The sequence below is a fragment of the Stegostoma tigrinum genome, chromosome 8 (assembly GCF_030684315.1).
Source record: "Stegostoma tigrinum isolate sSteTig4 chromosome 8, sSteTig4.hap1, whole genome shotgun sequence".
Lineage (NCBI taxonomy): Eukaryota > Metazoa > Chordata > Chondrichthyes > Orectolobiformes > Stegostomatidae > Stegostoma > Stegostoma tigrinum.
The window spans coordinates 39,941,891-39,968,019 of NC_081361.1; the positions used below are offsets into that span (position 1 = coordinate 39,941,891).

A 26,129-nucleotide genomic window follows, 5' to 3' on the forward strand; every position below is an offset into this window, starting at 1 on the left:
TATCTCTGGAAGAACAACACCTCATTTTCAGCTTGGGGGCCCTGGAGCCCTCCGAACTCAATATCAAGTTCAATAATTTTAGGGCCTAAACACTTCTATGTCCCAGGCCCCTACCCCTCACACCAGGCCTTGTTATCACATAGCTTGCCATTACACACCCCCTGTTGTTTGGCACTAAGAGTCCCCATTCACAATTGTTCACCCTCCCAGCCCAATCGTTATCAACTCCTTTGTCTGTTCAAATGCTGTTGTCTCTCTTTAGGCTCTCTCCTATCGTTTATTCCCTCCCCCATCACCCTCCCTATTCTCCACATATAAACGGACGTTTTCCCAGCAACAGCAGTTCTGAGGAAGGGTCACCGGACCCAAAACATTAACTCAGACGTTTTTCTTCACAGACGCTGCCAGAGCTGCTGAAGTTTTTTTTTAGCAACTTTTGCCTTTGTTCTTGATTTTATAGCATCAGCAGTTCTTTCGGTTTTTAGGTAAAAAGGAACTGAGTGCATACAGAAGTGGAGAAAGGAAGAAAGAATTCAAGAGGGGACATGGGAGAAAAAGATAAAAGAGGAATGGAGTGAGAGGAACTAATAGAGAATTAGCAGAAGGCTGTCAAAAAATAAAGAAGGCTAGAGAAACACTAAGAAACATTGTTGGTGGGACCAATGGCCCTAATTACGTACGCCCTATAAGCTGTTAAAGTTTCTTTTGGTGGAGCTCAGCACCCAAAAATTGCTAACTTCTCAATCAGAAAGTTTGTCCTTAGATTTATCGCCAAGCATGACAATTCTCTTGAGTGAGCCTTGAGCAAAAGTAGCCTTTAACCACAGCAACGAGCATCAACCACTTGGCTCGACAAATTTCGGGACTTGATTCAACCAAATCGGACCTGTCAAGTCCCTGTGAGGGGACTCGACTTGAAATCTGGTAGGTAGCCTGCAAAGACAAACGCGAGCCTGCAATCCCTCATTGGGCAAGGTGGAATAAAAGGGGCGGTGTCTAAAACCAGATTTATAGACTTTCCCAGAAGTAACACAGTCCCATAGAAAGTGACATCTTCAGTCTGGGTTTCCGGAGCGAAATTGCACGCCGCCGTTGCATAAATCTTGCAGTTTGAAGGTGCAGAAATCTATCAAACAATGGACATCAGAGGATTGACTTATGTGCTGTTATCCTGCATTGTGAACGTGAGTTACCACAAGTGCGTATCGAAAAGATACGTTTCAAGTTTCGAATAATAGTTACTTTGCCTGCGGTCGAACTGCTACAGTTTCTGGCAATAACTCCGTAATATGTGATTAAATTCAGTGACCCCCCCCCCTTAATGATTGCATACAAACATTTTAAATAGAAAAGTGTGAGCTTTAATGTACTTGCGTGCACTATCGAAGGACAAAGTTACTTGGCAATGAGAGGGCAGATGCTGAACGTAGAACAACTGCTCCTTTCAAAACCTGTCAGCATCCCCCAGGCTTGTTCTCTGAATCAATGGAGAGATTGAAAAAAAAAGTATGAAATAGAAATGCGATATTTATACCGGCGTCAAGATGAAAACTAGAGAAATTTGGAAGCTGTTTCCTCCGGCTTGTCACAGTTCTACACAATAGCTGAGCTGTCCGAGCCACAGGAAATGGCGGGGTTACCGTTGATTATTAGGGGAAAAACAAGCGTTAATCTCTCGTATTGGAGATAATGGGAACTGCAGATGCTGGAGAATCCGAGATAGCAAAGTGTGGAGCTGGATGAACACAGCAGGTTATTAATCTCTCGTAGATTGATTTTACCCTACACCAGGACTGGTTTAAACGTCCCTTCGGTGTGAAACTGACATATGAATTTAGCACAAAATGAACCCAGTGGCCCTGATTCCATTCTGACTTTTTTTTTGTTTTTTTACAGGTGTCCTCGGCAAGCGGGGGTGAGAGTAAATCAGAGTTTTTGACGCTTGGGGTTTCTACATTTAATGTCTGGATTGGATCGTTCCACCACAAACGAAAAAAAAAGCCCTGTTGTTTTGTAGTACATTTTAAAGAAAAAAAAATCAAGACGGGGGAGAAATGGATGAAAAATATGTAGGGCCATTAAAAAGCTGTGTCTCCCGTGTAATTATATACATATGAAGACCCACCCACATATATACATGTATGTCAGACGTTCGAGTTCACATTGTCATAAATATGACCATTAACCTATCCCCTTTTCCTTTGAAGATTTCACCATGACGATTTTCACCGCGACCTCCAGGAGTATTTCAGCTGGTTGGAGTAGATATGTCGGAGCACATTCGTACAGGGTTTCTGCTACCTCTGTGGCAGTCGTGGGGCGGCCAGCGTTTGTTATTTTCAACAATCGATTTGCTCTCGGTACAATCACCTCCTTGTTACCGGCAACTTTGTACAACATCAAAGTAGAGGTTCTTGACGGCAACGGTAATGTATTGGCCGAGGATCAAATACAACAGATCACAAGTGAGTTCCGCCGAACCTGTATTTCCCAGCTCCTCATCGACAGGGACCATCATTTCGTGATAATAAAATGTGAGGCTGGATGAACACAGCAGGCCAAGCAGCATCTCAGGAGCACAAAAGCTGATATTTCGGGCCTAGACCCTTCATCAGATGAAGGGTCTAGGCCCGAAACGTCAGCTTTTGTGCTCCTGAGATGCTGCTTGGCCTGCTGTGTTCATCCAGCCTCACATTTTATTATCTTGGATTCTCCAGCATCTGCAGTTCCCATTATCTCTGATACTATTTTAACCATCATTTTGTATTTGTTTTTTGTGAAAGAGCCTTGTGCATATGACGCAGAAACGTCAAGGGAGGGCAGATGTGGGGTTAACCATGAAAAAACTCCACAAAGTTGCAGTGTAATGTGGACTATTCTGCGGGGTTTTTTTTAAATTTGAAAATTGGGTTATGCTCTGCAAATACATTTGAACCCGGGGTGAGGTACCGCACTTACCCTACAAGTTTGAAAGAAACTCACCTCAGAAAGCCTTGCCCATTCCGGTCTACCCTTTCAGGCACATCCTAAATATCGATTGTGGCCCGTCCATGCCTCCCCACCCAACCCTGACCTCCCCTATTGAAAATGAGCTATCATAATTCAATACTGGGTAGCTAAATTGGGGAAGAAAAATGTAGGCCCCAGCAAACGGAATTGCACATTCCCACATACCCCCATAATCTTTGATTTCCCTGCCTAACAAGAAATTTAAGGGTAAGTAACCAGACGCACAGGGCTGCTCTCTTACTAGAGAGGGAGAGGACAGTTGGTAGCTTAACCTGAGGGTCACCAGGCCTGGGGCAAGGAGAAAGGTTGAGACAGTATTCCATGGAAACCTCAACCATGCAGAAATTGAACCCCCATAATTGGCACCATTCACATTGCAAACCAGCCATCCAAGCTAACCGGTTGAACTAGACAATCTAAGTCATCTGGCTTTTCGGATTTGAGGTTTAAATTGTATGCCCTCTCACGCACACTATAAAATTGGTTGTGCAGTCTGCAAGATTTTCAAACCAAATAGTTAGAAAATGGTGAGCAGTGAATAGTGAAATTTCCAGTGTGTGACTTCAATAGGTGGGATTCACTGGCAGCTCACCATCAGAAAACTATTATGTATTATTAAACTATTATAAATATTGAGAGTTTTTTCACCACTAAGTTGAGTTAACCGAGTAAAACATTGAGTAAGTGACAAATAAGTTTTTGGTTGCCCGCATTTCAATAGTTACTTGTGGTATCATTTACTGGCAGAGAGCTACAGATATCAAATGATGCAAATAGTTGTTGCAAAAGTAGTCTTAATTAAATTGAGAAAGTTTATTATTGAAAATGAAATTATATATTGTTTGACTCAATGGATACAAATACAATGATAATACTGCTACATATTTTGGAGAGGCAATTTGTCTAACTGTGATTTTGTTTTATAGCTCCTGATATTCCTTTAAATATAAAGGCTTATTCAAAGACTAGTAGTAGCATTACTGTGAATTGGTCCGCTGTTCCCAAAGCCACTGGCTACGTCTTGAAAGCAAAATCTGGCCGTTCAGTTGTTGAAACTGTTGTGACTGATTCATCTGGGACCCTAACAGGGTTACAGCCATATACTTTATATACCATCTCTGTACAATCTTCTAACGCTGGAGGAAACAGTCAGCCATCAGTGCCTGTAGAAACAAGAACAGGTATATTCAAACAGCATTCAGTATGGGGGAATGTGGAATCATGTATCTAAGCTGTTGATTCAAAGAGTTTCTGGTAAAATAAAATATGTAAACTTCTGTCATATATTTCTACAATAATTGGAATTGAACTTGTGAAACTGAGGTCTTTTTAACAATATGAGAAATTGACACTGGGCCCCAATTTTAACACATTCAACACCAATTGATGCCGTGGAGTTAACTAAATCACTTCAATGAAAGCTAATTTTTTTTCAGAGGTCTAATGTTGTAAAAAGGACCAAAAATCGTTGGAATGCAAAACTCCAGTAAGCATTACGAATAATATCTCGTATAATGTTATGTTAAGTATAGAGTTACATAATGTTATGCGAAATACAAGTTATATTATGTAATGAGAAATGTTTAGCATTGAATATTATTTCAACTGCTTTCAATGTTATGTGTTTACAGTCTTAGCTGCTCCTGTTATCCATTCTTCATCACCGAATTTCAAAACAATCACTATCAATTTGGAGCCTGTGTCGCAAGCAGTGAAATACAGCTTCATTATCATCAGGTCAGATGCAGTGGGCAACAAGATCAAAAAGACCATAACCTTCACCAACGTAACATTCACTGACCTGGAGCCAGGTACATGGTACACCATAAAAGCACATGCGTTGGATGCCAATGGTATTCCTGGCGATGATAAGATAAAGGAACAAATAACAAGTAAGTGATAAACATTTCTAATTAAAGATATACACTTTTTAGTATCTTATAGCCCAGAGACCAAGAATCTCTACTTGGCCCATTCTTATTTCTCATCTATAAGCAGCTCCAAGTGATGTCATCAAAATGCCCAGTGTTAGTTTCCACACGTAAATCTACGTCTCAACTCCTTCCCTGTTGCAAAATTAATAATCTGTTTTGCTAATATCCAGTACTGGATGGGAGGAAATTTCTTTATACAAAATATTGTGAAGGTTGAGGCAATTTTCTTCCATCCCCATTCCAAACCTTGGTCACTAATTATTAACTCTATCCGTCTCCGTAGTAATCGTCTGAGACTAAACAAAACTGTTTGCAATTTTGGTCTCATATCTGATTAGAGATAAGCTTCCAGGCACATATCCACACCATCACTAAGACTGCTTATTTCTGGTAAGGAGCATTTACCAATTTTTTTGCCTGTCTCAGCTTATCTACTACTGTAATCTTCATTCATATATTTATTATCTCCAGATATGAATATTCCAATTCATTCCTGGCTAGTCTCCCACATTTCAGATCACTGCAAAATTGAGGTCATCAAAAACTCTGATGCCTCTCGCCTTACTCATGTTAAGCCCTGTTCACCTATCACCCTTAGGCTAATTCATCTACGTTCGCTCCTAGTCAAGCGACACCTCAGTTTTGAAATTCTCGTTCTTGTCTTCAAATCCTCTATGCCCTTTCCCCTTCTTATTCCCAGCCCTAGCACTCCCCCAAATATAGAAACAGAAAATATTGGAAGTACCGAATAGGGCTGGTATCATCTGTTGAGAGCCAGCTGGAGTTAATATTTCAAGTCAGTGAGTTTTCAGTAGAATGCCATAGCTGTGCTCAACTAACTTTGACCAGCTTGTTTTTTGGATGTGGTGGCCCAGTACATTTTTGAAGTTTAGCGGAACAAATAATTCTTTCAAGGAAATGCCAAAAATTTTTATCAACATGTGTTGTTAGCGATCATGCTACTTAGGCATTGAAGACATTGGTGAATTGTTAGTGCTAATTGCATTAAATCTAATGCAATTTAAATATATGAATAATCTGGAAACAGAGACCAAAGAGACAATAAAATGTCTCACTATTATTGTTAACAGGTTTCTTAAATTATGGTGTAATTTGAATGCCTTCTATATTTCAGGACCCCATGCTCCAGAATCTGTGAGAGCAGTTCTTACTACTGACCCCATGAGCACATCTCTGGGGGTTTTTGTTACGTGGAATGCCTCAGAAGGCACAACAAGTTACCTTGCTGTACCCATTGAAAAATCTCGGCATGTAGTCCAGAACTGCACATCACGATCCACATCCTGCATCATTTCCCCAGTCCCGTGTGGTACACAGTACAATGTCACTGTAGTAGCCTATAATGATGCCGGTCCATCTGATGCTGCAAAACCTACAGAGTTTACAAGCAGTAAGTACCAGAGTTAAGTAATAGCAAGCTATCAGCTATTTGCAGCTTGATTTTGTTTCATGTCATTCAGTCTTTTTCTTGCATTGTTCGAGCTAAAGTCTATTTGATGTTTAACTTCTAAGAATTTATTGTGCTTCCTACTCATAAAACTATCAAACTTATATTGTTCAAAATTATAAGTTGGGAGGAAACAAATCTTTAAGAAAAAAATGTAGCCAGGAGTTTAACTTGTTTTTATTTCCTAGTCAGTTTTTCACATGCTCTGTGGCTTCCTGAATTAGTGCATCTAGATGATTATCCGCATGGATTTTTCAACAACTAAGAAAAAGGAAAGGAACCAATCTGACAAATCCCTGGGGATGAATGGAATTATCCAGTAAAATTATCATGCAACTACATCTCCAACTAAAGTAGTCACTTCGTTACTAATGCTATTATCAAAGAGATAGCAGTTAAGATGATGGCCAGAATCACCTCTTGAAAGTTGATTTTCGGATGTAGATGTGCCACTTAAAATGATTCAAGAGTTTTGGAACATTTACTTCATACACAAAAACATGAGCTTTCTGTGAGCACCCTCAAACCTTCTGCATGTCTAGACTACAGACTTTTGTCCTTATTGTATTAATCCGCAATTGAGCATATTGTGTCCCACCTTATATACAAAAACAAACACAATGATGACCAGAATATTTTGAACAGAGTTTGTTGAATTCTTCTTCTCCAAACCACTATAGCTGATGACAGTGGTACAGTTGGTCGACTCATTAGCAAGCATTCCACATGGGAGGTGGAAATGTCCACCTCAGTCAAATTCAGCAATAGTATTAAACAAACCTACATCTACTTTTGTTTAAAAATGTTAAACTAGTGACATCACAACATTCATCCCACAAGTGCAGATGGAAAATGGGATTACAATTTCCCTTGTTTTCCATGAATAATCTCACTGAGATTCTACAGTTGTGGTCCATGTTCACAACCAAAGTGTGAAAGATAGTGAAAATTGGTGTCCTTGCAGTATTATGATTGTTGCCACATGGAAGGCGCATTAGGCAATCCTGTGCAGTTACAGTAATTACAGGGTCCTATTCACAATCTAGGATCCAAATTAGAGTTTATGCACAAGGCTCTTGCCTGTGTCTACTGGTCATCCCATCTACTCAGTAATTTGGAGATCAGTGACAGAGTGAGACTGGACCCATTCAATTTTAATAGCTTGTCCCTGGAGTTCCTACCAATGTGTACAATAAAAGAAAATCCTCCTTTGTATTATGAATGAATTATATTATTGTCAAAGGGAAATGCATGTCTTTGAGTTAGAATTAGAATTAGGTTTCATTGTCACGTGTACTCAAGCACAAAAGTACAGGAATACAGTGAAAAGTGTACAGTGTCAGCAAACACGGTGCCATTTCAGGTACAAAGTACCAAGTTACAAATCTTAGGTACTAAAATATATTAGGTACAAAAATAGAGAAATAAAGAAAAAAAGCTAAACGCTCTACATTGCAGTTCTTCATATTATAAACTAGGAAAATAAAGAAGTAAAGTTAAAAGATAAACATCACAGTCCTTTTATAGCCTGCGGTTGCTCCACGCTGTGGGCTTTCTACGTGTGGTCTACACAGTTGCTCCTCCTAGGGGGAGGCGATGGCCTAGTGGTACTATTGCTGGACTGTTGACCTAGATAATGTTCTGGGGGCCCAGGTTTGAATCCCCCTATGGCAGATAGTGGAATTTGAATTCAATAAATATCTGGAATTAAGAATCAAATAACAAGCATGAATCCATTGTCAATTGTCAGGAAAAACCCATCTGATTCATTAATATCCTTTAAAGAAGGAAACTGCCATCCTTACCTGGTCTGGCCTGCATGTGACTCCAGACCCACAGTGATGTGGTTGACTTTTAACTGCCCTCTGGGCACTTAGGGGTGGGCAATTAATGCGACCACCCCCATCCTATGAATGAATAAATAAAGTCATGAAAAAAGTATGTATTTCTTGTGTGTTGAAACAATTGGTTTCTTTTTAAAACCACTTTTTTTTAAAATAGTACCTTGCAGTCCAAGTGACATTACAATTCAGGAGGTTTACTCTGGTAACCTGACAGTATCCTGGTCCCCATCCCAGCTGACTGATTCCTACACGGCGTTTGTGAAAAGAGATGATGGTCTCGAGGTTATGTGCAACACTTCATTGACAAGCTGTTCCTTCCAGTCCGAATGTGGATTCATTTACTTTATCAGCGTTTTCTCATACAACAAAGTCGGGCAGAGTCTTCCGGGCAATGTTTTAAATTACACAACAGGCAAGTATTAAGTATTATATTGGCAGTTAATTTTAACTGGACAAATTACCCAATACTTCAAATTCTCTAGAGAACTAATGTTTTAAAAGAAATTCAAACTTCCAGTTAATACCTACAAAGATGGCTCAATAAATGCTCATATTTTAAATCTGTAACAAATGACTAACAGCATTATCTCCTAATCACAATATTTATAGGCTGTTTATAACTTAATCCACACAATGGAACTTTTTTTTTCTTTTAGCATAATTGAAAACTACACTTCAGGGTTATACTTTATACTATCCTGTAAGTAAACATGTAATTTTCCCTGGAACCAGTTCGAGGTTATTTTTAGTTATCAAGGGTCCACATCTGTTCTTTCCCTTTCTTGGCCTGGAAATTTTTAATCTCAGAACTGCCTTTCACATTGAGTTTTTCTCCTGAGATTCATCCATAAACACAAGTTAAATGAAACTTTTGGCATTGTTTTAATACTTAAGGAATTCAGACTTTCCGATCTGAGCTCAAGCTTCCACCTGTATTGCTGTGTAATGGAGCTTGATATCTTGCTGCCAATAACTGCCTCTGTCTCTCAGATTCTGGCATATTAAACTTGCCTGTAAGCTTGCAAAACATCTTAGACCTTTCCCCTCTCTCAGCCTATCTCCTTTACTGGGAATCACATCGGTCTCATATCCAGGCTTGGGGCATGGATAGGGTGAATAGCTATGATCTTTTTCCGAAGCTGGGGGAATCCAAAATTGGAGGGCATAAAGTTTTCGCGAAGATTTGTAGCTCAGATTGTAGACTTGCTTGCCGAGCCAGTGGTTTGATTGCAAACATTTCGTCACCCTGCTAGGTAGCATCGTCAGTATGCCTCCAGTGAAGCATTGGTGTTCTATCCCCCTTGTTATTTATATGCCTCAATTTGTTGGGGTGTTTTGTACCTCTTCCGCTTCTGTTGCTCAGTGGCTTGTACACAGGGTCTAATTCAATGTGCTTGTTGATGTAGTTATGCTAAGAATATCAGGCCTCCAGGAATTCCCTGGCATGTCTGTTTGGCAGGGAATTCCTGGAGCCCTGATATTCTACCAGAACTCCAACAGCAAACACATTGAATTAGATCCTGTGTACAAACTACTGAGAAACAGAACAAGAAGTAATACCAACCACCCCAGCAAACTGAGGCAGATAAATGACAAGTGGGACAGAACACCGACACTTCACTGGAGGTGCACTGACAATGTTACCTAGTAGGGTGATGAAACATTTACAACCAAACCCACTGGCTCAGCGAGCATGTCTACAACCTCATTGTGGGGCGTAGTTTTAAGGTGCCAGGGCAAGATTTAAAAAGGACTTGAGAAGTAACTTTTTCACATAGAGACCATATGTATGGAATGAGCTGCCAGAGGAATTAATGGAGGCAGGTACATTTACAACATTTGTTGGGAGGCATCTAGATGAGTATATGGAAGGGAAGGGTTTAGAGGGATATGGGCCCAAATGCTGGCAAATGGGCTGAGGTCAGATTGGGATGTCCGGTCAATCCAGACGTGTTGGACCCAAGGGTCAGTTTCCATGCTGTATGACTCTATGTTAATTGGTGGTTTAAAGGAAGTGGCCCAAGAAGTGTAAGCAAGGAATTATCTCTTTGGGGGAGAACTGTTTCTGAACTGCTTCCAGACCCAGCTGCCTTCTGGCTGGGTTGACTGCTGTGATATTGCTTTGCCCCAACGGCGGTGAACTGAATCTGGACAAGAGTTCAGGGCCTGCACTCTGAGACTGACATAGAAACAGCTTGCCCCTTGAACCAAAGCAGGCCTCCTTCCAATAAGATTGGTGATCATTCCTCCTGCTGCATGGCTGTTCTGTGTCCACAGTTAGCATCTACCTCTTCACCATCTATAGAAGTCCTGGCTTTTCTAATCAAATATGTCTTTCATCATCAATTAATACCATATGAAATATCGTATCATCAAAATAAAATATTATATTAAGACCATAAGAAATAGGAGTGGAAATAAGGCCATATTAAGCAGAAGTTAGTTAAATACATGAAGGGGTTAGTAATAGAAGGGGAGGTATGTTGGTGAAGTGAGAAGATGTAAGATGAAGTCCCATGTGTAGCATAAACACAGGCATGAATAGTTTGAATCAAATGACCAATTCTCTTATTTAAGTGTGATGAAATGCAGCAGGCACGCTCTACCAATTAACGTTCTGTGCCCGCATACAAGAGTTTACTTTTGTAAAATTTGTTTCTGATATTTTAGTTATAAAAATGTTTCGTTCTTTGTGTTCTAGCACCTTGTTGTCCAACACATGTTAAAGCTGTGTTTGTCTCAAGTGATACTATTGAGGTGAAGTGGAATCCAGTTCGTGGAGCTGAAATGTATGAAACCAAGGCCCAGGATGAGATCTCGGCAGTATTTTGCAATGACACTTCCACAGTGTGTGCATTGTCTGGATTGAAATGCAACACAATCTACAACATTACCATATATTCTTACAGTGATACCAGGGGATTCAACTACTCATGTCAGAAAAGATCAATCACCACAGGTAAAGTGCCAAGTGGCTTGCATGTGCATCATCATGGCAACATTTGCCTGGATGCTAACAAACAATTTCAATGTAAGAACAATTTTAAAAATTCTCCTATGGGACATGGGCATTGCTGGGTGTGCCAATCCCTCGTTGCTCTTGAGAAGGGTGTGGTGAGCTGCTTTTTTGAACCTCCGTAGTCCATGTGTTGTAGGTAACTCACAATGCTGTTAGGGAGGGAATTCCAGGATTTTGACTCAGTGATAGTAAAGGAACAACAATACACTTCCAAGTTAGGATGGCGAGGGGCTAAGACGGGAAGTTGGAGTTGGTGGTGTTCCCGTGTATCAGCTCCCGTTATTCCTCCTAGATGGTGGTGGTCATGGCTTTGGAAAATGCTGACTAAGGATCTTTGGCACATTTCTGCAGTGCATCTTGTAGATAGTACGCACTGCTGCTACTGAGTGTTGGTGATGGAGGGAGTGGATGTGGCAGTTTTGTCCTACATCATGTCAAGCGTCTTGAGTGTTGTTGGAGCTGCATTCATCCAGGTAAGTAGGGAGAGTTCAATCATATTCCTGACTTGTGCGTTATAGATAGTAGACAGGCTTTGGTGAGTCAGGAGGGGAGTTATTCTCTGCAGTACCCCTAGCTTTGGCCTGCTCTTGCAGCAGTTGTATTTATATGGCAAGCCCTGTTGAGTTTCTAGTCAATGATAAGCCTCAGGCTGTTGATAGTGGGGGAATTCAATGATAAATAGAATTTAATTTCCATGATGTTGTTTCACACAATGCTTTATATGTGATTAACATAAAAACTGCTGAAATGTAATAAAGGTGACATGTTTTGCCTTTAAATACACAATGGTAATAAAAAATATTAATTTATTACATTGTTAACTTAATTTGTAGCATTGATGCAAAACTTTATTGTGACATTTACTAGGAATTGCTGAGAGACTGACATTGTTTCTTTCTCCCCCCCAGGTCCATGCAGTCCCCGCATTCTAAATATTACAAAAGTGAGTCCATCGACCATTAATGTGTCGTGGCAACAAAATAATCATGATGCTGTATACAAGGTTTTTGCTTTTGGAAAAACTGGGGTCAGATCCTGCAACAGCTCAGGATCTTCTTGTGAAATCAATGATCTCCCATGTGGAGCTATCTTCTCTGTCAGTGCAGTGGCCACAACTCCAGAAGGGAAGAGTTTACCCAGTTACAGTCAACCATTAGAAACTGGTAAAGGCATAGCCATTTCCTTAGAACATTTATTCTGTACAGAACATATTCCATGCAGTCTCAGACACTATGGCAAAATAATTGCTGATGTTCCTGGTCTGTACAGACTTAATCTCAGTTGACCTCAGAAGGTAGTTGGCTGTGGTTTGCCTCAACCCTCCCGTGATAGAACAACAGAAAAGCAGACAAAATTACTCCCGCTAAATAATTAGGGTTAAAATGCTATTTTATACTTTGTACATGAGCTCTCATCCTAGGGTATAACTCAAAACACAGCCAATGCCTAGCCAAAGTTCTGTAAAACAATCTAATTGGTAATTTATCCATTGTAGGACATTGTCATAAATAATTTGATTGCTGACTTTCCCTTCTTAACAGCAATTCACAAGTATTTAATTAGCGACAAAGTCTTTTTGGACATCCTGAGATTATTAAATGTACTTAATAATTCTAAGGATTCTCTAACAAGCTCTTCCTACGTTGTACTGAATATCAGTGAGGATAGGATTGTTAGATTGTCCCAGATTCAAGTTAAATGTTCTCTTAAAGCTCATATGTAAGTAAGGCTGTTTAAGGAAAATATTAGGGTGTGACTGACATTTGTATTCTTAGGAACAATAACCAAGCAATGTGCCTATCCTTCTAAAAGGGAATAGAATGGGGTGGTTGAGGAGTGAGGTATAAAGGGACAGAAATTGGTAGCTGTGGCAGCGGAAAATTGTTTTAAAATTGGTTTTAAAACTCAAAAGTGCATTCCAAGGGAGTCAGACAAACTGTCAGGTGTAGAGGATTGCCTAGTGTTTCTTAAATTTTAAATATGCTCTTTTGTTTTAATCTGAGCATTACCTTGAACAGTTACATTTCCCTAACGTTATTTTCATGAGATTTTGTATGTATGCATTTTAGTAATTCAGTTGCTGGTGTGATTTTGACACCAACACATGCACTGATAATCCTCTACTTCTGCTATCACTTTTATAATAATTTAAAATAAATCCAAATATGTAAGAGACGAAAACTGTACTCTCAATGTAAATCTAAATTTTATGATGATTTTTCTATTAACCTCATAATTTTGCATTTTTTTTGTAAGGATTACTGGAAAGGAAATTTTTGAGAAATACAAAACCACATATTTCACAGTAAACTCTTTGTTTTCTTCCTTAGCCCCCTGCTGCCCAGACAGCTTCTCTGTCACACAGATTACACTGTCAATGACCAATGTTAGCTGGACTGAAGCAATTGGAGCACAGTCTTATACTACAGTGCTGGAATCAGCTAAAGGGCAGGCTAAATGCCACACTGGAGAAAACCATTGCCTTCTTGGATGTATAACTTGTAGTACCAATTATACAGTGTCTTTAAGTGCCATTAGTGAAACTGGACTGAAATCAGTGTGCAATTACAAAGGATATTCATCCAGTAAGTAAAGAGCAGAGTGGTTCCATTTGTATAAAGTTAGATTCTTCTGTTATTGTCAAACGTCATTCTCAATGTGTCATTTATCAAGCAGTTAAATTTAACATTGGGTGTCATCAGGTAGTTTCGTTTGCAGCTTGTTTTTGTTGTAGTTGTAATCCTGATATCATGAGCCGAATTTCCCCTCTCACACTTGGCAAAAACAGAGCAGTTGCATCCCAGAAGTGGTGGCAGTGACTTATAGATCCATCCCTCAACAGTGTGACCACAGTGATCAGCATTCTATCGCTGAGCTGGGCCTCAAATTTATCTCCACCTATTGTTTATTGCTTCCTCTCCCATTTATACTAAGCTTTTTCTGAGCTACAATCTGTTCAGAAGAAGGACTGCTGGACCCAAGGTGTTGACTCTGTTTTCTCTCCACAGAGGCTGCCAGCCCTGCTAAGCTTATCCAACCATTTCTGATTTTATTTCAGATTTCCAGTATCCACAGTTCCTGTTTTATTTTTGTTTCCTCACGTTCATGTGGTAGGCCCATTCAAATTGGATGTCAAACTATTATGCTGGCTATAGGATTTTCATTACCATTTGTAGCCTGATCTGATTGGACAGTGAAGTGTGCACTTCCACTGCGTACCACAAAACTCTGACCAGTCTCAGGGGGTAAGGTGGTGGGAGAAGACCAGATGATCAGCACCACCTCATTTTTGTGGGACTCCGAGGACAGGCACTCTTCCCAGGCCATTAAACCACTATGGTCTGAGGACAAAAAAAGCATTTAGATAGATTGGACTGAAGTTTCTGTATCCATGCCATAAGACTCTGTGACTGTAATTACCTTAATCCCAGCTCCACCGCCCCCCCTGCCACTGATCAGCTGTTACCCTCAAGACCCTAAATTCCTTCACCTTGAAGACCAACTGCCTGATATTGTGGCAGTTCAGAGAATGCATCCTGCCCTGCAACACATGCTTTGGGGCCGTGAGCAACAGCACCTTTGCACATAAGGCTGAGTCATCCAAATTTACCAAGCCTCATGGCATGAGTACCAACTGGTCGGCTTTTTCTTTCTTTGTTCATTCACTGAATGAGGGTGTTGCTAGCTGGGCAGCATTTATTGCCCATCCCAAATTGCCCAGAGGGCAGCTAAGAGCCAAACATATTGTTGCAGGTCTGGAGTCTCATGTAGGTCAGACCAGGTAAGGGTGGCAGTTTCCTTCCCTCAGGGACATTGGTGAACCAGATGGATTTTTCCAACCAATAGATTCACAGTCATCATTAGATTCTTAATTCCAGATATTTATTGAATACAAATTCCACCATCTGCCATGGTAGGATTTGAACCCGGGCTCCCAGAACATTACCTGGGTCTCTGGATTAACAGCGATAATGCCACTAGGCCATTGTCTCCCTCGCTGGTGCCATCATGAGCAAGATGTTTGAATATTTCTCCAAGGGAAAGTTAATCCTCACTATTTTTAACTCAAGTCTAATATTCTGTTCAGGTAATTGCATTGATTCTGTTATTCTTGACAAGGTCGTACACGTTTACACTTAAAAGTACAAAGTTTTCACTATCATGGCCGTGTTTTACTTTTTAACAGTCGCACCAAGTTGAGAATAGTGGCTCTGTGGAGACTAATTCACAGATTGTCAACTTGTAGTTTAACTCGTTATTCTACATTTTGTAATTTAGCGAATTGATAAATCGTAATCACATAGGATTTCCAAAGGGAACTTTAAAGATTCAGACTGACAGTTCTTTACCTGGTGATAACACCAGTCTGCAGAACAACAGTCATAGCATCTAAAAATTTTTTTTTAATATAGTATTTCAATATGACAAGGCACTGCAAGTATAACATATTATTCAACAGACCTCGGTTTGACAGACAAATCGAGTTATTGTGAATTAGGCTATTTCGAGAGGTTGGCCTATATTATAAGGACAATTTATTTGATTTCATAGAATGGTAGAAACTCTATACAATGTGGAAGCTGGCCATTCAGCTCATTAAGTCCACACCAACCCTCTGAAGACCGTCCCACCCAGACTTCCTCACCAACCCTAGCCCTGTATCCTTGCATTTCCCATGCACCTACCTTGCACATCTTTGGACTGTGGAAGGAGACCGGAGCACCCTGAGGAAACCCAAGCTGACCTGGAGAGAATGTGCAAACTCCACACAGACAGTCGCCCAAGATTGGAATCAAACCCGGGTCCCTTCAGCAGATTTTATATTTTGGGTGAAAGCAAATATATTGACTTTACTGATTTACGATAATTAACCTTGAAGCATTCTATGAATATCTCCCAAGTATTTTTGAGTTAATTTTCTGTTTCTTCTTCAATTTAGTGGATTTTTGGTCCTTTGTATTTAGTTGTTGATAGAACCAGCTACAAACATCACATATAAGCAGCAGTTGTGTACAGATAATTGTTTAGAAGATAAATGTGTTTACGCCATTTCATTTATATTTTCAAATAGGTGGCTGCTGTCCATCTGCAGTTAAACTCTACAGGTTAGGGAGCAATGCATTAAGGGTTTACTGGCATGCAACAGCAGGTTCTGTGAACTACATCGTAAATGTTACCAGCAACAATGCAAACTTCACCTGCTCTACAGTACTGTGGGAGACGTACTGTGACATAACTGGGATTTACTGCGGGGACATTTATATGGTCACTGTTTCTCCTGTTTCCAAAGATGGATCAATAGTCACATTTTGTCCAATGAAAATGTATTCAGGTAATGTGATTTTATGACTTGAAATCTGAAGCCAGTTGAAATTGTTGAGTGATAATGGGAACTGCAAATGCTGGAGAATCCAAGATAACAAAGTGTGAAGCTGGATGAACACAGCAGGCCAAGCAGCATCTCAGGAGCACAAAAGCTGATGTTTCGGGCCTAGACCCTTCATCAGAGAGGGGGATGGGGTGAGGGTTCTGGAATAAATAGGGAGAGAGGGGAAGGCGGACCGAAGATGGAGAGAAAAGAAGATAGGTGGAGAGGAGAGTATAGGTGGGGAGGTAGGGAGGGGATAGGTCAGCCCAGGGAAGACGGACAGGTCAAGGAGGTGGGATGAGGTTAGTAGGTAGGAAATGGAGGAGCGGCTTGAGGTGGGAGGAAGGGATGGGTGAGAGGAAGAACAGGTTAGGGAGGCGGAGACAGGCTGGGCTGGTTTTGGGATGCAGTGGGGGGAGGGGATGAGCTGGGCTGGTTGTGTGATGCAGTGCGGGGAGGGGACGAACTGGGCTTGTTTTGGGATGCAGTGGGGGAAGGGGAGATTTTGAAGCTTGTGAAGTCCACGTTGATACCATTGGGCTACAGGGTTCCCAAGCGGAATATGAGTTGCTGTTCCTGCAACCTTCGGGTGGCATCATTGTGGCACTGCAGGAGGCCCATGATGGACATGTCGTCTGAGGAATGGAGCAGGAGTTAAAATGGTTCGCGACTGGGAGGTGCAGTTGTGTATTGCGAACCGAGCATGGGTGTTCTGCAAAGTGGTCCCCAAGCCTCCGCTTGGTTTTTTCAGTTTTTGACCCATGAAGAATCTTCCCATTTAGAACATAGAACATAGAACAGTACAGCACAGCACAGGTCCTCCGGCCCACAATGTTGTGCTGACCTATTATCCTACTAAGATCAAATCACTCTGCATACTCTACATTTTGCTATCCTTCATGTGCCTCTCCAAGAGTCGCTTGAAAGTCTCTAAAATATCTGACTCCACTACCACTGCCGGCAGTGCATTCCACACACCCACCAATCTCTGTGTAAAAAACCTACCACTGACATCTCCTCTTTACCTTCCTCCAATCACCTTAAAATTATGCCTCCTTGTAATAGTCATTTCCGCCCTGGGAAAAAGCCTCTGGCTTGCCACTCTATCTATGCCTCTCATCATGTTGTACACCTCTATCAAGCCACCTCTCATCCTTCTTTGCTCCAATGAGAAAAGCCCTGGCTCCCTCAACCTTTCCTCATAAGACTTGCCCTCTAGTCCAAGCAGCATCCTGGTAAATCTACACTGCACGCTGTCTAAAGCTTCCACATCCTTCCTATAATGAGGCGACCAGAACTGAACACAATATTCCAAGTGTGGCCTAACCAGGGTTTTATATACCTGCAGCATAACCTCGCAGCTCTTAAACTCAATTTCCCTGCCAATGAGAGCAAACACACCACACTCCTTCTTTACAACCCTATCAACTTAGGTAGTAACTTTGAGGGATCATGGACATGGACACCAAGATCCCTCTGTTCGTCCACACTGCCAAGAATCCTGCTGTTAACGCTGTATTCTGCATTCAAATTCGACCTTCCAAAATGAATCACTTCACATTTTTCTGGGTTGAATTTCATCTGCCACTTCTTTGCCCAGCTCTGCATCCTGTCAATGACCTGTTGCAACCTACAACAGCCCTCCATGCTATCTACAGCTCCACCAACCTGCGTGTCATCGGCAAACTTACTAACGCACCCTTCAACTTCCTCATCCAAGTCATTTATAAAGATGACAAAGAACAGAGGTCCCGGAACAGATCCCTGCGGAACACCACTGGTCACTGAGCTCCAGGCCGAGTACTTTCCATCTACTACCACACTCTGTCATTCGACTGGACAGCTAATTCCGCATCCAGACAGCCAAATTTCCCTGAATCCTGTAGGAGGCACTGAAATAAATAGAGAAGAGGGGAACGGTGATGGAAGGTGGATAGTGGGGCAGATAGGTGGGAGGGAAGGCAGACTGGTCAAGGAGGCGGGGATGAAGCTAGTAAACGTGAGTGTAGGTAGGAAGTTGGGATGGCGGTTGGTCAGTGAGGAGGGAGGGGCAGACAGGTGGGAGAGATGACGGACAGGCCAAGGAGGCGGAGATGAGGGGTGTGGTGCGTAGGTTTTGAAACTTGTAAAGTCCACATTGAGACTATTGGGTTTTAGCGTTCCAAGGTGGAATATGAAGTACTGTTCCTCCAGTTTCTGGGTGGCATCGTTGCCAGGAGGCCCAGGATGGACATGTCATCCAGGGAGTGGGATGGGGAGTTGAAGTGGTGGTTCACAACTGGGAGGTGTTGTCATTTGTCACGAACCAAGCATAGGTGCTCCACGAAGTGGTCTCTGCCCCTCTGCTTGGTCTTCCTGATGCAGAGGATATGCAGGTTAATATCTGTTTAATATGGAAGATTTTTTTGGAACCTGGGATGGAAGTGAGGGGGGAGGTGTAGGGGTAGGTGTCGCACCTCCTGAGGTTGCAGGGAAAGGTGCTGGGGGTGGTGGGGCTAGTGGGGGGTGTGAAGCAGCTGAATGATTCACAGACAGCAGTCCCTCCGAAAGGCAGATAAGGGTGGGGAGGGAAATATAAGCTTCGTAGTGGAGTCAGATTGCAGGTGGCAGAAGTGGCAAAGAATGACGCGGTGAATCCGGAGGTTAGTGGGGTGATACGTGAGGACAAGGGGGATTCTGTCTTTGTTGTTATTGCAGAGAGTAGGTGTGAGGGCTGAGGCGCGGGAAACGCAAGAGATGTGGTCGAGGGCGTTTTTAACCCATGGGTGGTGATGGGGGATGGAGGTGGGTGGGGGGGAGGGTGTGGGGGTGTGGGTGGTAGAAATTGCGATCCTTGAGAAACAAGACATCTGGAAAGTCCAGGAGTGGAATGCCTCATCTTGGGAGCAGATGTGGAGGAGGCGGAGGAGTTAGGAACAGGGAATGGCATTTTTGCAGAAAGGTGGGTGAGAGGAGGTATAGTCTAGGTAGCTGTGGGAGTCGGTGGGCTTGAAATGGATATCGATTTCCAGGTGGTTGCCAGAGATGGAAACAGAGAGGTCCAGGAAGGAGAGAGAGGTGTTAAATATGGTCTGGGTGAACTTAAGGTTGGAGCGGAAGGTATTAGTGAAGTGAATGAACTGTTCGAGCTGCTCGTGGGAGCAGGAAGTGGCACTGATGTAGTCATCTGTATAATGGAAGACGAGGTGGGGAATGGGGCCAGTGTAGCTGCGGAAGAGGGTCTGTTCCACGTATCATACAAAGAGGCAGGCATAGCTTGGGCCCATGTGGGTACCCGTAGCTGTCCCCTTTGGTTGGAGGAAGTGGGAGGAGTTGAAGGAGAATTTGTTAAGGGTAAGGATGAGTTCGGTTAGACAGGTAAGGGTGTTGATGGAGGGGGACTGTTTGGGCCTGTGGGACAGAACCTGTCTGTCTTCTCTCCCACCTATCTGCTCCACTATCCACCTTTATCACCACACCCGCCCTATTTATTTCAGAGCCCCCTACCCCTTCCCCATTTCTGAAGAAGAGTCCAGACCCAAAACGTCAGGTTTCCCACTCCTCCGATGCTGCCTGGCCTGCTGTGTTCATCCAGCTCCACAACTTGTTATCTCAGACTCTAGCGTTGGCAGTTCCTACTACCTCCCTGAATCCCATGCCTCCTTACTTTCTGAATGAGCCTACCATGTGGAACCTTATCCTTGCTAAAATCCATATACACCATATCCACTGCTCTGCTTTCATCGACGTGTTTTGTCACATCCCTCAGAGAATTCAATAAGGCTTGTGAGGCATGACCTGACCCTCTCAAAGCCATGCTGACTATTTCTAATCAAACTGTGCTTTCCCAAATAATCATAAATACTATTTCTCAGGATCCTCTCCACTAACTCTACAGGACTAAGTCTGAAAGCAGGAGATATTAGCACCTTGTTCGGCCACCAAATTTTCCAGTAGTCAAGCAAATCATTGGCGATTGGCAGGCTTTTGACTTGGATATGTCCTCCAGTTGAGGAGACATGTCCTTTGAGAGCTGCCAGTAAAACACTGCCTGGTCTCCCAGCCCCTGATGCGGCAGCAACTCAATGAAGAGGCATGTGTTGTTGGTTTTGCGGGGCGAGGGGAAGGTGAGATCTATTGAAGTGAAGTGTCATGGACATTCAATACAAGGGCAGCAGTTTGCTGTCAGTGGCCACTGCACTGCTGTATGCCCATGGCCTTGCATGCTCACCAGGCAGTCTGCCCACACTGATTTACCAGGCAGTAGTCCCACTATCTCTCTCTCCCTGTCTGGAATGGAGATAAACATAGCCAAGGCAGGCATAGGTTCTTAATTGATCATTAATTGACCACTTAATTGCCTCAATTGGCTTGAGCCTTCTGACCCAATATGCAACTCCATCTTAAGTGCTAAGGTTGCTGGGTTCTGATTGGCCAACCTCCCACCTCAGTAAGTTGCCCTCCTGCTTCCAGACAAACTGCCTCTGGGACCGGAAGATTCTACCCACATTGAGAATTCACAGCAATTGTATGTGATGAGTTTATTAGGAAGATTAAGGCAAACAAATCTCAACTTTAATATTTTTACTTCTCCCCCAGTATCCTGCTCGATGAATTCAGGTGCAATGGGTAAGGATTATGTTTTCTAAATTTCACTATTTACTGGATCTGGTTTTTATATATAAGTTAATTAACATACTTCAATAGTTTATGTCAAAATTTACACAATTTGATGTGTGAATATTATTAATAACATTCATTTATTTATCCAGTAATTTATCGAGGGAAGAGGAGCTTATTTCATAGCGAAGCTTAGGAAGGATAAGGTAAAAGTTCTTTTGGATATGCAGATAATTATTTGGCTTTTAATATGGTTTGTTGTATCAACTACAAGACTTTCTAATATATGTTTCTTTTGCCAGGATTAGAGATCAATAAAATCAATTTATCCAAACTGAAGTCAATGCGAAATGATGTTCTTCACTTACACTTTTCGAGAGAAAGCTGTGAAAAATAATGACATGATTAATCTGAAAATCACTTTGAAACACATTGCTTCAAATACTAGGAATTAAGTACTGGGAACTAATCTGTTGATCTGATAATTAGCCAATATGTTTAAACAAACCCTTGCTTTTAATCAAGAAACAGATAACTTGATATAATTAACCTTAACAAAAGACATTCATTACATTAACCATATATTTCTTAAAATTAGCATTGGTTCTGATTAAGCTGGTGGAAACAAAATTAGGACAAGGCGAAAACACTTTTCTGTACCTTGTTTAGATATCATATCATCTGTTTATCATATTTTTATAAATAAAGGAAGGCTGAAGGCTGAATCAGGAAGGAAATGTGAACAGTAATCTTTAGAATACTTCTTGTTGCGCTTGTGATATAAAAAATAAAAGCAAATACAGACGTTCCTCTTCAATATGTGCAGCAATGATTTATCTATGTCATGATACTGTGGAAATAGTTATAAAATTCTTTTATCCCTGTTAAAAAGTCAACTACATCCAAAAGCACTTTGGTACAACATCTAATCATTATCATATGTTCAATATGTGTGGATATGAATATCATGTCATGATTACAGAATAATGATGGAATATGAGATAATCTAAGTATAATGCAGTGACATCTGCAATCCTTTTCAATAAAAATACAAAAATACAAAGCACAAAGAGTCAACTCAACTCCTGCAAGTAACTTTTCAAGTTTGGTGAGCTGGGAAACATGCAATGTGCCAATCTGTGGTATATTTATCCTGTCATTTTAAGTCAATGAATGAATCAATCAATCAATCAACCTCCCTTTATTCCTTCTTTCCTTCCTGCCATCTTTCTTTACACCCTTCCAGCAGTTTGTAGTAGGTCAGCTGTTTTGGACAAGAAAGGGAGCTGTCTCCTTTGGTCGCAAGTCATGCTCCTCCTTTAAGCCGACTCTCACCACAGCCTTTTGGACCCGCTTTGCTCAGGTCTGCTACCCAGGCCAGATGGTACCCTGAGATTTGTTTCAGTCTGACTTCCACAACCTGCCCTTATATGGTTACTGGTGATAGTCTCAGCAATGGCCACCACTTGTCCTAGAACTGCTGGGACTCTGGAAGTGCCAGCCAATTGGATTGGCCAGCAAGACTGTAAGGTGAGACTTCCTCCCAGGCTGAGGGCAGAAGTTTCACCACAAATTAATTAGTACCCCGCTGAAGGTAAAATGGCTGACAGGCAGCTGACTTTGTCAGGGCTGTCTACTGACCGCATTTTTATCTGGTTGTTGGGTAATAGAGCCTACCCTAAAATCCAACCTACCATGGCCTTTATAACTTTATGAATTAAAAACTATCAATTATAATAGTTAAATAAATACAACAAGCCATAAAAATGTGGTTATTCTCCAGTTGTTTGAAAACATTGCTCGTTGCAGTGTTCAGTAACTCAGTGGTTAGCACTGCTGGCTCACAGCACCAGGGACCAGGGTTCGATTCCACCCTCGGGCGACTGTCTGTGTGGATCTTGTACATTCTCCCCGTGTCTGCGTGGGTTTCCTCCGGGTGCTCCAGTTTCTTCCTGCAGTCCAAAGATGTGCAGGTTAGGTGGATTGGCCATGCTGAATTGCCCATAGTGCCCAGGGATGTGTAGGTTAGGTGGATTAGCTGTGGGAAATGCGAGGTGATAGTCAAGGGGGTTGGAACTGGTGGGATGTTCTTTGGATGTACGGTGTAGACTTGATGGACTGATTGTCTTGCTTCCATACTGTAGGAATTCTATGATTCCATACGAGGCCACACAAGCCTGGACACTCTATAAAATACCTGTATCAGTTCTGCTGAAGAATGTACACAAAATAAATCTATGTCAGACCTCATACTACTATAGCTAAATTCAGATTTTGGAGACTTCTATTGCAAAAATAATTTTAAGAAAGAAACAACAAATACTGTTGCTGAGATAATAGGAACTGCAGATGCTGGAGAGTCTCATTTAACAAGGTGCAGAGCTGGATGAACACAGCAGGCCAAGCAGCATCATAGGATCAGGAAGGATGATGTTTCAGGCCTAGACCCCCCTTTAGCTTTCTTGATGCTCTGATGCTGCTTGGCCTGCCGTGTTCATCCAGCTCTACGTCTTGTTATCTCAGATACTGTTCCTGATACTGACATCAGTTTAAACTGAACAAGCTGTTTAGTATTAGTGAAAGAGCACTTTTAACAAGATAGATAATCCTTTCATTGAGTTCAGTCCAATTCGCTCTTCATCAAGTGACTGATCCTAAACCATCATTATAAGTTTAGTAAATAAAACTATTTCTGGGCAAGTTTTTTCTGCCTGAGATTAATGGCTAAAGCTAAGAATCACAGAATAGAATGAATACATGGTGCTGGATAGAAAGTTGGTTTAAAGCTGGAATCACAGCCAAAATGGGATCCTTACAAACTGAATCAGAGATAATGGGAACTGCAGATGCTGGAGAATCCAAGACAATGAAGTGTGAAGCTGGATGAACACAGCAGGCCAAGCAGCATTTCAGGAGCAGGATGAAGGGTCTAGGCCCGAAACGTCAGCTTTTGTGCTCCTGAGTTGCTGCTTGGCCTGCTGTGTTCATCCAGCTTCACACTTCATTGTCCTTACAAACTGAAGGCAGGTTTAGGTCAATTTTGGAGTCCTATCTTGTTGTGATAAACAGGGATCTATACACAGGGAAGTAAGGCTGGGGATACTGGGGTCATGAAATAAACTGATGGGATAGTGTCGTTGAGGTTTTACTCTATATCCAAAGTGTAAACATTAGTTTCTCAAAGCTGAAAATAGTTAATTGCCCAACATGCTAAATTGACAAAATTTTGTTGTTAAAACTTTTGTCTCTGATTCACAAAGCTCTGGGTCCAAGTCACAGTCCAGTACCTCAGCATAAAAATTAAGCTGACATTCAGTACAGTGCCAACGCTACCAGTGAGGTATCGCTTTTGGGTGACACTTTAAGTTGAGGCCCCATCTGCATGCTCAAAGATTCCAGATCCCATTACACCATTTTGAAGATGACAAAGAGACAAATTTGTGCCTTGTTTCCTGTCCAGTAGTTAGCCTTTCAATTAACCTCACAAAAACAGATTTTCTGTTCATTATTGTGTTGTTTGTGGGAGTTTACTGCGTACAAGTTGGCTGCTACATTTCCTACATTATAACAATGGCTACACTTCAAAAGTACATTAGCTGTAATGCAGTCTGATACGGGTTGTAATCATAAAAGTGCTTAATGAATATTAGTTTTTCTTGTTTTCTATGTGCATTATATGATATACGTGTGCATGTAGATATGTGTCCATACTTCTGGGGAAGAATAACAGTGAAAGAAAGTTAATAATTTACTCCAGGAAACAATGAACTCATTAGTTTTACAAACAAAATAGGTGAAATGATTAAAAAAAAATTTACCAAGGATATACCTGAGAAGAACTAACAAGACAATGACTGAGTAGGAGAACCAAAAGATTCCATCTCACTAAATTCCAAATTTATTGACTTTTTAAAGAAATGACTATCATGTGGCTGGGCAAAATAAATCTGATCTTCCAGAAATGCTCAGACAAGGTTTTCCATAAAATGGTGATTATTTAAGAATGAAATAGTAAGCATGCTGTAATTATTTTTCGAAAGAGGAAAAGCTTTAGCAACATATCTCACCATTCAGCAATATTCAACCTCTGTCTGACCAAATGACCAAACAAAGAAAATGGACTGACTAGTTGGAAATAGTGAATCCTTGCTCAGGAACCATTACAAACAATGGGCTGAGGTCAGTACCCTCAGGATTGCTATTGGAATGCCTGGTATTTTCACAGGAAGATGTAAGATTAAATAGCACAGAAAAGAAAAATGCAAGGTAAGCCATTGCAACATGACAACAAAAACAGAAACAAATTGGCAAAGAAAGGTCAATCAGATGCTGAAAAGATATATTCATGTTATGAATGGTCAATGCAAGGGAAGAATTTTCATCTATGAGGGCAAACATCATTGAGACAACCAAGAGATAGTTACATATTGCAATGGAGGTACAAAAGCATTCTGGATGGATTAATTAAGACGACAGCATGGTTTTCTTTTCTTGTATTTCTTTTCTGTGTTCACAGGGAGAATACCATTGCCTTTGAGATCATATAAAACTGATCAATATGAGTAATTCGTGTTTTCAGAATGTTAGTTTATGAGGAGAAGTTGAAGCTATTGGACTGAATTTTACCAATAACCAGATTAGTGTGAAATATCATGGAGCTTCATGGACTTTTTTCTCCAGGAGCTCAGGGGACTTGGCTCATCTATTTATCTACTGCTCCCTGTCATTATGTCATTATCACACAGCGCTCACATATCCTGTGGTGGAAATATTCACTGCTGCTGGGACCTTTCTCCACTGATGCTGTATTTAAAGCCCTGCCGTGCACCAGGACAATCACTGCCAACCATAAATAGCCCTTCCCAGTACAGACAGTGGAGGGAAATGA

General features: G+C 41.4%; 1 protein-coding gene across 3 annotated transcripts; it reads left to right on the top strand.

Annotated features, from left to right (window-relative positions):
• Positions 1-1,025: 1,025 nt before the first annotated feature.
• On the top strand, positions 1,026-22,180 carry LOC125456087 (fibronectin type III domain-containing protein 7-like). Of its 3 annotated transcripts, none has more exons than XM_048538789.2 (14): positions 1,026-1,184; positions 1,897-1,915; positions 2,208-2,465; positions 3,936-4,190; positions 4,641-4,901; positions 6,079-6,354; positions 8,413-8,667; positions 10,957-11,214; positions 12,183-12,437; positions 13,605-13,859; positions 16,346-16,606; positions 21,221-21,250; positions 21,394-21,447; positions 21,544-22,180. In XM_048538789.2, the coding sequence occupies exons 1-13, from the start codon at positions 1,137-1,139 to the stop codon at positions 21,435-21,437; spliced, it is 2,475 nt and encodes an 824-aa protein (XP_048394746.2). In that variant the 5' UTR covers positions 1,026-1,136; the 3' UTR covers positions 21,438-21,447; positions 21,544-22,180. The 3 variants fall into 3 exon arrangements, with proteins under 3 accessions (XP_048394746.2, XP_059503795.1, XP_048394747.2); XM_059647812.1 differs by having other exon boundaries at positions 1,065-1,752; positions 21,544-22,179; XM_048538790.2 differs by lacking the exon at positions 1,897-1,915 and having other exon boundaries at positions 1,075-1,184; positions 21,544-22,179.
• The last annotated feature ends 3,949 nt before the right edge of the window (positions 22,181-26,129 follow it).